At 38.2% G+C, this 15,398-nt stretch overlaps 1 protein-coding gene across 2 annotated transcripts in view; it reads left to right on the forward strand.

Moving 5' to 3' along the window:
• slc1a9 (solute carrier family 1 member 9) overlaps positions 1–15,398 on the forward strand; it is a 38,183-nt gene that overhangs the window by 18,841 nt on the left and 3,944 nt on the right. For both annotated transcript variants that reach the window (XM_017710374.2, XM_037544943.1), the window contains exons 4-9: positions 1,452–1,705; positions 7,336–7,441; positions 8,457–8,583; positions 11,009–11,242; positions 12,569–12,763; positions 14,893–15,027. In XM_017710374.2, the coding sequence (XP_017565863.1) occupies positions 1,452–1,705; positions 7,336–7,441; positions 8,457–8,583; positions 11,009–11,242; positions 12,569–12,763; positions 14,893–15,027 (1,051 nt within the window). The remainder of the gene's footprint in view (positions 1–1,451; positions 1,706–7,335; positions 7,442–8,456; positions 8,584–11,008; positions 11,243–12,568; positions 12,764–14,892; positions 15,028–15,398) is intronic.

Raw genomic sequence — 15,398 nt, forward strand, 5'->3', positions numbered from 1 at the left:
ACACACCACTGAAAGACATGAATGGTTTGGTGCCATAAACAACTCACACAAAACACATCATTAGAAGTAATGAGAACAAGTATGACCAAAACATTTTAAGCCAGAAGACCAGGCCAGAAGAATTATTTCAAATTTGGATTTGTAATCCAGTCAGGAGCTCATTCTTTCTGTGAGCACTATCAGCAGAAATATCACAAAAAGGGGAAAAACCAGAGCTGAAGTAGTAATAACTGAGTTTGCAATGCAGACAAATGTGCTTTAGCTACTAGAAAAAGTGCTGACTTGATAATATTACAGTATGTTTGTCAGCTCAGCGAAGCTACTTGAAATAAACTGAGGAAAATTAGTTTTTCATTCATAAGCTGATCTCATAGACTGAAGAATGTTTGTCGATCGTGATGCAGCCTAGCTTACCAGTTTTTTTGTGTTCCTTCTGTCAGCGCCTCAGTGAATTTTGGTTAGATAACATGGTTGCAGAATCATGTTTCAGAGTTGAATGTTTGATATTTTACTGCTACCAACTCTGAAAATGCAGACGCATCACTAGATTCACAAGACTATCATATAAAGCTCCTGGGTGAAAGGGTGCTATATAGAACAAGCTTGACATCATAACAATAGCAAAATCCTTTTGGTGCTACATGGAATCCTTTTCACAAAGATTAGGATAATTTAATCATGCAGAGGGTTCTTTAAGTGCCCATGGTTCTATAGAACCATTTTTTTTGCTAAAGAACCCTTGAAGAAGCATCTTTTTTAAGAGTGTAATCTAAGCCCAAAGTCAAGCCTGTCCATTTAGAAAAGATCTCAGGGACATTTAAACAATAGTAACCAGATATGTTGATTGATCCTGTGTTTAGCTGAGACTAAAGAATATTTTTTTTATATTCATTTTCATATTATATGAATTTAGTTTCATATCATTTAAGTCAAGAGGCTTTTATTGTCATTCCGTCTAGGTACAAGTACACAGTGGAGTGAAATTATGTTAATTTTATGCTTTTAAAATGTTTTTTTAAATGCTTTTAAATTTTTTATATTTTTTCATAGTATTCAGTGCTCTTTTGCAACCCCAAACGTAGTTGATTAGCCAAGACATTTTGGAGCAAAAGTAGTTTGGGCAAAATTCTGTACAAAATTGAGGCTTAGAGATGGCTGTTCCTACTGGTTTAGCCATACAACGTACCTATCGTAACACAGTTACAATCGCCAACTGTATTGGATGACAGACAATTCTTTTGGAGGTATGTGTGAGGTTTACTGCATATAACTTTGCTAATTAGTGGGATATAAGCTTCTGTACTTGTTAGCAACATTAGCTCCAGCAAAAAATTACAGTAACCAACTTTAGACACAAATTTTTTTATTGCTTTGTTAAGGAAAGTAAAGTAAAATACTAGATAATCATTATTCAGATATGAAGGCCTTTCTTACCATTTTTTGTCTGGCAGGTCTGGCCGGTTTGGATGCACGCTCCAGTGGGAGAATGGGCACTAGGGCCATGGTGTATTACATGTCCACCACAGTTATCGCAGCTGTACTGGGTGTGATCCTGGTACTAGGCATACACCCAGGGAACCCCAAACTCAGGGCAACCCAGGTGAACACTGGCCCCAAGGATCAAGAAGTCAGCAGTATGGATGCTTTTCTGGACCTAATCCGAAACCTGTTCCCTGAGAATTTGGTTCAAGCCTGCTTTCAACAGGTAAACTCTACAACTTTTTGACTTGCAGAATTATTCATAAGCAGTTACTTTTAAAGAAATAGAGTCCTAGAGTGGAAATTCTCCTTTACATCAAAAGAACATTGTCAGTAGAGCTACATCCAAATGTAGCTTATGCAGAATTAACTTAATCTGTAAACAAATTACTGAATACACTCACTGAGCGCTTTACCAGAAAGCTATACTACTACAGTGTAGGGTTTCCTTTTGCTCTCAAAACAGCTTCAGTTTTTTGTGACGAGGATTACATAAGATGTTGGAAACATTCCCTTGATATTCCCTTGATATTGCATCATGGAGTTTTTCAGGTGCACTTTCATGCTGCAAGTCATTTTCCAAAGGTGTTTTATATGGTTCAGATCTGCTTATTGGGGAGGCGACTGAAGAACATTGTCACGTTCATGAAGCCAATTTCAGATGAGTTTTGCTTTGTAACATAGTGCATTATCATGCTGGAAGTAGCCATTAGAAGATGGTAAATTATGACCCTAAATTACAGATTCTATGGATTCATGCTGTTGGTGCCAAATTCTGACATCTCTGTGTGCCTCAGCAGAGATTAAGATTCATTAGACCAGGCTACGCTTTTCCAGTCTTCAGATGTCCTTTTTTGGTGAGCTTGTGACCACTGCAGCCTCATCTTTCTGTTCTTGGCTGACAGAATTGAAACTTCTTTCAGAATGAAATGTGGTCTTCTGCTGTTGTAGCCCATCCACCTCAAGGTTCAATGTGTTGCGTGTTCAAAGACTTTTCTGCTCACCACAATTGTACAGAGTTACCTGAGTTACTGTAGTCTTTCTCAGCTGAAACCTGTCTGGCCATTCTCCATGGACCTCTTTCACTAGCAGGGCATTTCTGTCTGCTGACAGAATAATATTGCCGCATGACGGCTTCTGTGCAAAATGTTTTTTTCCTGAAGCAGCCAAAAAGACTAGTTTTAATATAAGTCTAAAAGATGAACCTTTTTATATCGAAATCGCAATTTGAAAAAATTTAATTTTCTAATCACAAGGACTCAAATTTTTACAGCTTACAATACCAAACGTGTTGTCTAAAGTTTTAAGAGGGGAAATTTAACCAATAACACAGAGCTTGGGACCCACCTGTAGATGAGTTATACTACTCAGAAGCAACCAAACACCCATATGTCCTAAATATGACAACACAAGGACAAGTGTCTGTATACTACATTCTCAATTCTCAAGCCAGAAGAAGTGGATATTCTGGTCTTCATGACCTGTGGTCACTTGCATACATCTTAAGTAATCATTGGTCTCAAATTTTCCCTTTACTTTAAATGAACTGTGTAATTGAATTTTAGATCACAAGTGGTCAGTTGTGATATTCAGCATTAAACGTATGCCTTAAACGTTTAACTTGAAATAAATGCTTAAAATGCAAGCAGTCAGTGGTTTATAGAAAACAATTTCATATTACTTTTTAATTATTACATTAAGTTACATTTTCACAAAACTATTAGTATCCATTTATGGAATGTGAGGCTTTTTAAAAGAGATTATCAGTGCTTAATTGGGAGGTCTCCAGAGCATTTATGCCAAATCAGAGTTGCTGAGGTGAGGTGTAAAACTCTTATCAGTGGGGATGACTGCACTTCTAAGGGTTAAGAACTGAGATTTGTTCTCTAGAATTCTGTTTTTTAGTGGACATGTCTGATTTATTAGTATATTCATATCTGATGCTATAAATGTAATGTAATAAATTTGTAGCTCTAATGCACATGGTCAAACGTTCCAAGACGTTTACAAGAAAACCATAAATGATGTAAATTATGTTCATTTTGCAGTTAAAGTTGTTTAGTTCAGTTTAATTGGCTGCATGAACTGCTTACCTAATATGCAGTGTGGTTTAGAGGAGCTTTCCAAATCAGATAAAAAAGATATTTGTCTCATTTTTTAGCCATGTTCTTGCCATGTAAGCATGTTCTTACACAGTTATTGTATATGTTTTGGGTATTTCAGTATTAAGTCACACTGTGCTATGAAGTAGATAAAGGATTTGGGTTTAAAATAGACGTTTGTTCTGCAGTGCTTGATCTGTAGTTTTTGAATGTCAATATACTTTATATGTTTTACCATATTTGCTGAAGAACATGCAGAAATGGCAAATTGCCTAAAAAGTTTGTAATATGTTGTTCATAGTGCTGTCAAAATTGTTTCTGACTCGTGATGACCATGCATATTGTTTCTCCAGCATATCCTGTCTTCTGTTTGGGTCTTCAGGCTTCTAAATCATCTAAATCATTTGTTTGTGATGTTGCTGGTCGTTTTTTGCCCTCAAATCTTCCAAACATAAAGATCTTTCTAATGAATTGGTTCTTAGCAAAATATGTCCAAAATAAGGTCTTTGAGTGAGAAGTGTGACTTTCGTTTTTTTTTGCCATCCAAAGTACTCTCAAAAGTCTTCACCACCACTGAAGTTCAAAAGCATTTATATTTTCCTGTCTCATTTATTAATTGTCCAGCTTTCACATCCATAAGGAACCATAGAGAAGACCACAGCCTGAACAATTCTGATCTATATTTGTAGACACAGTGCTGTAGTCAGTGAAACATGTTGTCTTCGTTCTTGAATTATTTGGCTTTTTCAACATTCCTGCATATATCTGCAATAATATCTCCTGTTCCTCTGCCTTTTCTGTATCCTGCTTTTATGTTTGGCAGGCGTGTGATATGAGAGAAATTACGTGATAGTTTACACACTGTTTTCTCCGTTCTTGGGTATTGACTTCCAATCTACTGGTTATTGAGCTGTTTTCCAGATTTGTTGTCATAATTTGGTCAGTACTTTAACCAAATCTTCCTCAGAATCTTAAAATACATCTATTGCAAGGCTGTCGATTGCTATGGCTTTCTTCTTTGGCAATGATCTCAGGGCCTGTCTGGCTTTATCTTCTAACACTAAAGGTTCTTCTGTGTAACCAACACCAAGAAAAATGTCTTGGGGGGAATAAAGCTATATCGGACTCGTTAGGACTGAGTGCTGTCAGTTGTTGAGTTCCCTATTTAAGGGAAGTCACACGCAGCTCTTTGCTCAGTCTTGAGTTAATGCTGCCACATGCATTTCTGTAAGCTGGCCACCATGTTACAGTAGAGGTCTTCTGTGTGTTCCCTACATCTTCTTTTGATTTTTCTTTTTTATGACATCTCTGAAATTTAGTTTTGATCTCCTGCATCTTGTGAAAAACAATCCTTGCTTTTCCATGTTCGTTCCCCTTTTCAGTGTCTTTATACACTTTCTAGTATTGGTCCTTGTCCTTCCTGACAGTTGTGTCTTAAAACAGGAGTGCCCATACTTTTATGGCTTGAGATCTACTTTTTCAGTGGACAGGTCCTCATGATCTATCTTAGAAAAAAACCTTTGAAACATTTGTTAATGTAGTTAACGAAAGGAAAACACACTACACTGGCGCTACACTGACTGGCAAACGACAAATGAAAACTTTCTACACTGCTAAAGGCAAACTGTCAACAGTGCTTTAGGCTGGCTGGGGTGTAGCTATGATAACAAGCAGTAAATTAAAGAGACAGTGAACACATTTCACATCAGTCAATTATGTTGACCTGCCCGCTAGAAGCAGTAAGTAAGTTGAAATTTAATAGCCTGTTTGAATGAGGCACAATCTACATATGTGCACTGAGGATTGACGTATTGGGCCACCCTTTCTTAAAAGGTCTCTCTTGATTTTGGCTTCTCTTCTCTTTCTTGCGATCTCCATTGTATCAGTTGTCCACATTGATTTCTTTCTCCTTTTATACTTCCCAGACTTTTTTTTCTGATTCTTCTTTCATGACCTTTTTGAACTTCATAAATAGCTCCTTTGGCTCTTTGGTCAGTTATGTCTAACATTTGAAATCATTTCCTGATGTTTTCTTTGAAGACAGGTGTTCTCAAGACACATTTTTCAAGATAGTTTTTTTTTTGTCAGCTTCACTTGGAGCCCCAGTCCATGTCTTTGCAATTTAAATGGAGATTTCTATCACTTGCTGCAAAGAATGTAATCTATTTGGTTTTGGTGAACTGCCACATAATTTTGGTTGCTTTAAAAATGTATTACTAATGAAAAAGTTATTGTACTTGCAGAACCTCATTCTGTTGCTTCATTCCTGTGTGCCAAGGCCATGTTATCCAACTGCATTTCTCTCATTCTCTTTTTGATCTTAGCATTTCATCACCAGCACTTGCATCTGTTGTTGTGTATAAACCCGGATGATCTGAATGGTTGTGCATAAGATCGGATTGACATCAGTCAATCCTTTATAGCATTGTATCCATTAACAGTCTTGTTGACATCCTTGTTACCAATGAAAGCCATTTCATTTCGTCTTTGGTGTTCATTGCTTGAGTAGTAGATGATATGTTCCCCTGATTGAAAGTGTCCTAATCAAGCCCATTTTTGTATGCGGATAGCTAGGATGTTGATGCGTAGACGTAGGCTTTGGGCTTGGTGTGACTCATACTTTGTACATTCCAAGTTCAAACTGTGATTTTGTTTTTGTGTCTTTTTTCACATTTGCCAACTTTAGCAAGTAGACTTCCCAAAGACTTTGATTTAGCCACGTGCTTTTCAACCTGAGGGTCCCATCTTCCCATTTTCTGATTTCAGCAGTCATTCTGTTGTGTCTATCCATGTGGTTCTCTTGGTAAAGTGTAGAAGTGGGTTACCGTTGCTTTCTTCCACACAGTTGAATTGATGTCTTTTTTGACATTTCTTACTTCTGTAATCATCTGCCGAAGACATTGTCCTGTATTACTGCTGCCCAATATAGTTGGCAGGTTCAGTCTGATACCTCTGTTAAGACATTTCTGCCATTGGAGAACTCCAGACAGCATTAAACTCCAGGCAGCATAGCTCTCTGCTTCTACAATGTATGCAAGCCTTACCTTGATAAGGTACCATATCATGAGAAGTCTGTAATATGTAGTATTGTGTCATTTTCTCTGTGGCACCTCAGCATTGTTACACATGCACACACGCAAATTTCATTGTCTTTTGCTAACAAAATGCTGAATACTGTAAATTAAACAGTGAAAGCTCACATGTTCGTCCCTTTGTTTTATTTGCAGTGTTTGATTTTGACTGTAAATGAGCGGAGCCAGTGTACTTTACAATTCATGGGTTATTTGAAACCACAGTGCATCCAAAGTTGGCTGCATCTAAAAGGCTGTTGTCTTTAGTCAAAACATCTTAATGCATGCCAATATAAATGACCCGTGCAGGATTAGAATCAGAATTTCCTCCTGTTCTCTTTCTTGTAGCACTATGTAATGATTAGAAGCCTGAGTTTGTGTATGTGGGTTTGAGTTAGGAGTTAAAGAAGTTCAGGGTCCAAGCTTCTGTTGGCTATGATCTCTTCGTACCCATGTGGGTTTACTATGGTATGTGGCCAACATGTCTACCTAACATGAAGCAATGCATGACAAGAGAATGTCTCTCTCTTTCTTACTTTCTATTTCTTTGTCCTCTTTTACAGTTGTGAGTTTTTTCACTCATGATGCCTTTCTGCTCTGCAAATTTATAATTTTGTCCTAAACAGCTCATGTTCTCATTTTTTAAAAGTGTACAAAATGTCATCTGTGTCTGCTCCCTGTAGGTTCAGACAGTGTTGAAGAAGGTCGCAGTGCCCGTTGAGAACCAGACAGAACCCATTTTCATCAACAAGAAGAAACTGGAGTTCAAGTGGGGGATGAATGTACTGGGTAGGAAAAGACCTTCCATTATGAACATTGCTAGTTATGCATATCGAGTGAGAAAACTTAAACGTCATGATTCAAAGTGTCACTGTTTATAGTGTGTGTGATTTCACACGTCTGTTATGCTGCTGTTGAAGTTTTAAGAGTAATGGATGATGGTTTTTGCTGGATGGTATTTATTTACATTGAGCTGCCTGGCTCCAGTACTTGAAGGCCACAGAACCACACAGTTGAGTTGTTTTGTGTGATTTAAAGGGGCCTCATGCCTTTAAGACTGTTGTATGTAAAATACCTCTATTCTGATTGGCTTGCCTGGTCGTGTGCCTCGTTTAAAAAGCTGCCCAAACTGGAACACCCCTTCTGACATGAGATTGAATGAGCGAGGCTAAATGAGTGTAGGCTGAATAAGCAGGTATATGTAAATGTGATGGTGTTCATGACATGAGGAATGTTTTATCATATATTGGCCCTCTGACAAGCCTGATTAGACACATCAGAGAAAAACACTTGAAGTGTATTTACACTCATCTTGTATTTGTTATATTGTTACCTTGTAATATTCATGTTTTTCTTTATATTATATTTACGGACTGTTAAGCTGTTTTTCCTCTGTTAATGTGTGTGTGTGTGTGTGTTCTTTTGAGGGCCTCTTCCGCCCCTTCCTTCAAGAGAGGAAGCTAATGTATAGAATAAGTTTTTCCAGATGTTTCCTTATGGGATGTATGGATGTGTGTGTGCATCTCTAATCATCTTATGTACGTGTGGTCATTCACCATACATAAACCAGAGCCAACTCGGACACAAGAGGGGATCCCATTTCGGCCTTCGGGACTCTCACAGGGCTTTAACACTATCTTATTAATTTGAAATAAAGGTGTTTGTGTTTAACTCCATATAGTGTCTACAGAGCTTTCGTCTCCCCACCTACACAACTGAGAATAAACAACACATCGAACCTTGCAGCTCCATTCGGACACTGCTGCTCTGTAACTCTGTAACTGTCTTTTTACTTTGTGTTCAGGTTTGATTGGATTCTTTATCACGTTTGGGATCTGCATGGGCAAAATGGGGGAGAAAGGGAAACTAATGACAGATTTCTTCAACATCCTCAATGAGATCATCATGAAGATGGTGTCCATGATCATGTGGTCAGTGACACTGTGTGTATGTGTGTGTTTCTGTGTGTCTCAGTTTTGCCAAGGCAAAAATGTGGCTATTTCTGCTGTTTTCGATTAATGATGCGTTTTTTACGATTCCTTAGTGCTTTTGCTGCTGTTGCATTCATTTGACATGTAAAGAGTGTGATCTGACAAAGCCGGAAATTGATAGTAAAAATTGTTGACAACAAATCTTGATTGTTGTCACATTGGTAGTTGTCACAATGGTGTATGTGCTTCACATTTATATCACCTGACTGAAAGAAAGAAAACACTCCAGACAGGCATAACGCTTCTTCTCCGATTCGTGCAAGCCTCCTCGCCTTAACAAGGCACCTTACCATGAGGAGGAGAAGACAGAGAAGGTGTTTTAGAATCAAAAGAGCAATGTGCAAAAAGAGGAGTGATTCTAGTATTTTTATCAAAAGAAATATTCTGCATGATGTGAAATATTTAGTTATTGACAGACGACTTGCTAAATTATTTCTTTTCCCAACTAGGCTAATCGATTAATTGAAGCCATAATGAACCCGCAAATCAATTGTGGAAATCATTAGTTGCAGCCTAAAATATCACTCATCAGTTGTGTTTCATCATAACTCCTATCAACCAAACTTGAATAAGCCCTTTGTGATCCGAACAGCACTCTGAATGAGGTGCACTTTTTTTTTTTGTACAGTAGAAAACATGCTAGTTCACCTAAAGCTCTAGTTGTTCACACTGATATGTTTCACTCGGGTCTACATGGATATACATACACTGAAACTCCTCTGATGACAGATTTAAGCAAGTTAAGAGTTAAAATTCTCAAAGTGGGTCACTGGCGATACGCTCGCTTTGGTATCAGCATGGATAAAATACAAGAGAAAGGAAAACTAATGACAGATTTTTTCAACCTCAACCCGATTATTGAAGATGCAGTGCAGTATGAGGAGGCTGTTTCAATTAAAATGTCATTCCTTTAAATGATCCGAGTGAAACTGACAGCTGTCTTGGTGTCATTGTAGTTGATCGTGGAATTTCACATAGCTAACATGCCCTTATCCCAAATCTAGAAATGTTCCTTACCTGCGTTCAGAGCCAACACACTGTAGTTTTCCATCAGTCATACCTATGAAACAGAAATGACACAATGGACAAATGATATTTTTTCAAATCTGGTTTGAATTTGAACGGTTTGCATTGAAGAAAGATAGATGTTTTCACATTGAGCAACAGAGTGCAGGAGCCAAAAGGAAGAGAGAGAGTGGAAAGAAAGACAGAATGAGAGAGGATATCCACAAGGAGAGAAGCGAAATCAGTTTTGAGTGGGAGCTGATCTGCCGCAATCAATTCTTAAGGGAAACGTATGAACATGTTCCAGGATGTCGAACGAACGTGATCTCACAGCAATAAAAGCCTGGAGAAATGATTTGTGAAACAGTGGGCAGTTTTACAGTGAGACATCGCTGCAGCAAGATCAGTCACAAACTGAGATCAGTGCAACAGCATAGCAAGCTGATAAAGCCCAGACTGAGTTCATTGCCCTGTCCCAAAGTCAACTTACTTCATGAAACTCTTACTGTGGCTCTTACTGTAAACACTATCACTCATCTACCATAGCATGCAGTGAAGTATGTACACACAGCATAGCAGGTACACCAAATTCAGGCCCCATATCAAACCGCAGCATTTCTTTTCTTAACAAATGCATAGTGCACAACCAGCTCCTACCACGCCTGTTCAAAATGATATGACACAAATCCCAATGACCTAACACAGCGCTAAATACGTGTTGGTTTAGACACTTTAAATGGTCCCCAAATACAAACACGAGATCTTTATACCATGTAAGGCTTCAATGTTTGGGTTCATTGTCCATGCCATTAGACAACAGGAGGTCTGACAAGAACAGCTGCTATAAGACAGACATTCTTTATTCAGACTGAATATGTCTTCAAATGTCTTTTAGTAACTAGACTCTTTAAGCCTGTGTATCAATATATTTCACTCAGCTATTGTCCTAAAAGCAATACAATACATGCACTACAAGAATCTTGTGTTGTATATAATGATGACAATAAAACTGTGCTACACATGGAATTACTTCAGTCAGAAATATTGACCTTCTGCCAAAAGTGGGATTAGACGAACTCCATCAAATTCTAGGCTGTCTGTTATTTTTAGATCATAGGAGTAAGGAATGGAAGCCTTGACCTGCCAGCCATTCAAGATGTTAAAACCATAGTAAATAGTATGGTAGGTATACTAGATCGTCAAACAATAAACAATAAGGCTTTCTTTCAATGAGAGTTTACAGAGAAGACAGTTGGACGAAAGAAATAAATAATTTAAAAAGGGGGATTAAATCAGATAAGCAAGGGAAATATGATTTGGAGTGGAGATTTCCAGAGTAATTGTAATGCCCTGTTTGTAGGTATTCCCCTGTGGGTATCGCCTCCCTCATCTGTGGGAAGATTGCAGCCATCGGTGACCTAGAGGTGGTTGCGAGGCAGCTGGGCATGTACATGGTTACCGTCATCGTCGGCCTGATTATCCATGGAGGAATTATCCTGCCAATCATATTCTTCACTGTGACGCGGAAAAACCCATTTGCCTTTTATTCTGGAATCTTCCAGGCCTGGATCACTGCGCTAGGAACAGCCAGCAGGTAAGCAGAGCTTATCATACTGAACTCCTCTCAGTTTTCTATATATATATATTGAAAAATCTGGAGGGATTTCAAAATGTTGGGGACCTAGGAGGGTTAATAAGCTTTAGCATGTGGATTGTAAATATATTTATTATATTTTGTGTTATATATAATATAAAAGCTGTTGCTTTTATTGTACTCTGTTTTAGATGTATGTGCAGTATGCTAGAGATAAATCAGCCAGTGGTGGTTCCTATGCAATATTTTCATGTCTGTATGTTCCAAAAAAGGAATCAAAATGCAGTCAAATCATGTACATAATATTATAAACTCTCAGATTTATGACAAGAAGAAATGTCAGACTAAACTGCTGTCTGTACTAAACGTGTTTATGAATGTGTTGATTGATGGGGTGCAAGCTTGGCTCTTCCTGCTCGGCTATAAACATCTCTGGGACTCTCGGTGTGTTTCACTTAGAGATGAATGATCACAGTGAAATATAGATCTAGATGCATTTCAGTTATTTTCATATATTCGTTTTTTTATTTAATTTCACTTCAGTTTCAAACTGTGGAACATTGGCTTACTGTTGGAAACTTGGATAGGCGTGTCTGAGCTTTGGTAGTCCACTCTGCTTGCTTCTTTATCGCTGTAGCTTCCGGTTGAATCACTTTCCCTTTTTATTGTTCATCATTTTCCTCATGTTTGTCTCTCTGTGCCTTCCACTTTTTCTTTTTGTCTCGTTGTCTGTCCGGGTTGTTCTGTTCGCCCAGCCTTGTGGGATTACATCTGATGAGCCAAACTGGCCTCCGTTTTCAGGAATATTAAACCAACTGTCAGTTTGGCACATTATTACACAGAATAAGTGTGTAATCCTGTCGGCTCATTCTGTAATTACTTCTAACCCGGGTTTACCTTGGATTCAACTCAACATTTATACAACGGCATTTCTGCTCAGCTGTTGACTCTGGCTTATGATCTGCAACTACAGCATTGTTTTTGAAGCTTTTGTCTTGCATTTGGCTTCAAGGGCTAAGCCATGCTACTGGGAGAATCTTTGTCTCAGTAACAGTAGGACTTCTAATAGTAGAGCTGTCAAACAGCACCGCAGAGTATAGAGGTTTTCCTACCCTAACACACCTGAATTATGGCTTGAAAAGTTTTTATAATGAACTGCTGAGCTGGTGAAATCACTAAAGTATGACTATGAGTATTCCAGGTGGTGTGTCTGTTATACCCCCTGTGTTTGAACATAAATGTGATATGGATTTTATTACCTGATACCAGGAATTTTTTACCTGATTCTTCTTCCAAATCTCACCCTCTCTGCTCTTTTTACTCTAGTGCAGGGACATTGCCCGTCACATTTCGCTGTCTAGAAGAAAATTTGAATATTGATAAACGGGTCACCCGGTTTGTGCTGCCTATCGGGGCTACCATAAACATGGACGGCACAGCCCTGTATGAGGCTGTTGCAGCCATTTTCATAGCCCAAATGAATGGGATCGATTTGGACGGAGGACAGATTGCCACTGTGAGGTCAGTCCTGTTTGTACTAAAATAGTTATAACAAATCCTGTATTTTGAGTTATAATCTGTTGCATTTTACTTGGTGTACAAAAAGTAAATAAACTAGTAAAGTGAGAAACACTGACAATCCACAAGGCATAATGCATTATATGATAGATCTATAGATATGATAGATATATAGATCTAATATAAAATAAAACTTTTTATAACTAAAGGATGGTTCTGATACTTTTTTTAACTAAAGTCTTTTAGTTTGTAGTCGGTATGTAGATTTGATTAAACTCCAGGCAAGGCAAGTTTATTTCTATAGCACATTTTCATACACAACATTGGCTGTGTTTACATGCAAAGATTTTTGCCAATCCGACTGAATACAATCAGATTACAGATTCAGACTGAGGTGTTTATTCTCACTCTATTCAACTGTCTGATGAAAATCTTCGTTTACATGCTTGCTACAAGTAATCCGATGCAAAATGATGGGCATGCGTGGAGTAGCGCTTAGAGTAAACGTTACTATGACAGTGAACATCATGTGAGGTCCAGTCAGAGTGAGATGAGCAGCAGTGAGCAGTGCTTGTGGTTTTAATTGCTTTAAACTTATGTCAGAAAAACGTCCTTCACATGTCCTTATAAAGGAAGTGGCAAGAGGAAGATGTCGTGTTCTGAGACACATAAGCTGGATGTCCGTCCCACCGCCGTCTTTTAAAGCTCAGAGCATGAACTTTGTCTCCTTTGCAGACCAGTTTCTCCTCCGCAATGTTGAATGTTATAAACCTTTCGCTATGACGCGCGCATGCGCAGACCATACTTGCACATTCCGATTGGAATGTAATCGTATTCAGGTGTTTACACGGCTGTTATTCTTCTATTTAACTGATTATTTAGATTTTTTCTAAAAATCGGATAGAAACTCTATTCCGAATGGCCTCAATCGGATTAGTCTATTCCGATTGAGGTGTTTACATGGACGTATTCTATTCCGATTGAGCTATTAGTTGGATTATTAACGGATTATCAGGCTGCATGTAAACATGGCTATTGTTCAAAATGCTGTGTAGACAAATTAAATAAAAAAAGAACTTTATTAAGGCAATAGATTAAGTTTAAATAAAATACATTTAATGAAGATAAAGTAATGAGTATGGAGCTGTCAATGACCTTGTTTTGGGCAGTTCATTTTAAACATTTCCCTGGAAAACTTTCCTCCAAGCACATTTCTTGAGTTGAATAAAGAACACATAGTAAAGATTGTTACGTTGAAATTGTAAACACCAGCAGTTTTTCCCTGAAGTCATAATATGATATCACATAATGACAGGTATAATGTAACTGTCATACCTTGTCTCTGTCCTTAGTGATAAGTCTTCCTTCTTTGTCTGTATCCTTAGTCAGAAGAAGGCTTCCTTCCTTTTAGTCTAGAATCACTGATGTAAATAACACCTGGTATAAATGTCACTCTACGTATTTTCTCTGAGGCAAAGTGAAGCATTTTACTTTGTTACTGTAATTAGCAGCTGATTTGTGTGAACTTACCAGTCAGTTTTAATGGCTTTCTTTAGTAGTGTTGTTGTGATCAAAGAGTACCACAGAAAGTTGAATCATAATAGCATGTGTATGTGTGTATGTATGTATGTGTGTCTGTAAAACTTGTATCAAGGCTGCTGAGCCGTTTTCACCCATTCCTGGAAAATAAAGGAAGATGTGTAGGCCTCATCAAAGGGATTTTTAGTGTCATTGTAGGCCTCATATTGTCAGTATGGTAGCAAACATACTGTGTATCTCTCCGAAATGGTACATTTTATAGGAGAAGATAAAAAAAGCATTATGTAATTTTGGGTCAATAGGTCATTTTGGATCGAGGAATACTTACACAGTGTAAAAGACTAAATGGTGTAAAAAAAAACAAACAAAGTTTTTTATGTGACAAGTTTAAGATACACAATTTACACTGTAAATTGTAAATGGAGTGTTATTTATTTTGTACTTATATCTGCACCTGCCAGTTTCCCCCTGTTCTTAATTTTTCTCTCTTTTCTCTATCTCTCCATTCTGTCTACCCATCACACCTTGTTTTTTTTCCTATTCCGTCACTTAACAATGGTCTCATACCCACTGTCTGTTCATCTGGGCTGCAGTATGACAGCCACTCTGGCCAGTGTGGGAGCGGCCAGTATTCCCAGTGCTGGACTGGTCACCATGCTGCTAATCCTTACTGCTGTAGGCCTCCCAACGCAGGACATCAGTCTGCTCATTGCTGTAGACTGGCTGCTGTGAGTCCACATTTCAGCATGTTATTGTTGTTTTGACTCCTGCACATGAAAGAGTGACTGAGTTTGAAGCACAGAATGTCAGTTTTAATGTGAGGGCATTTACATCTATTTGGAATGGGCCATCTTGGATTCACAGCCCTTTTCATACACATCCTTCATTTCAGGGGACTGTAAGAAGTTGGACAAATGAACCATCTTGGCTGCAAATCCTTTGCGATGAATGACTCCTCAAAGTCTGTGACCCATAAACATTAAGAGACACTAGATATATTCTCTGCTGATACTCTGCCAGGCCTGTAATGTAGCTGATTCAGTTCCTGGATGTTTTGGGAGCTTTTACTCTCCTGAAATGCTGGATTAGGTTCACTGAC

Source organism: Pygocentrus nattereri, chromosome 14 (assembly GCF_015220715.1).
Source record: "Pygocentrus nattereri isolate fPygNat1 chromosome 14, fPygNat1.pri, whole genome shotgun sequence".
In the NCBI taxonomy this organism is placed as follows: Eukaryota; Metazoa; Chordata; class Actinopteri; order Characiformes; family Serrasalmidae; genus Pygocentrus; species Pygocentrus nattereri.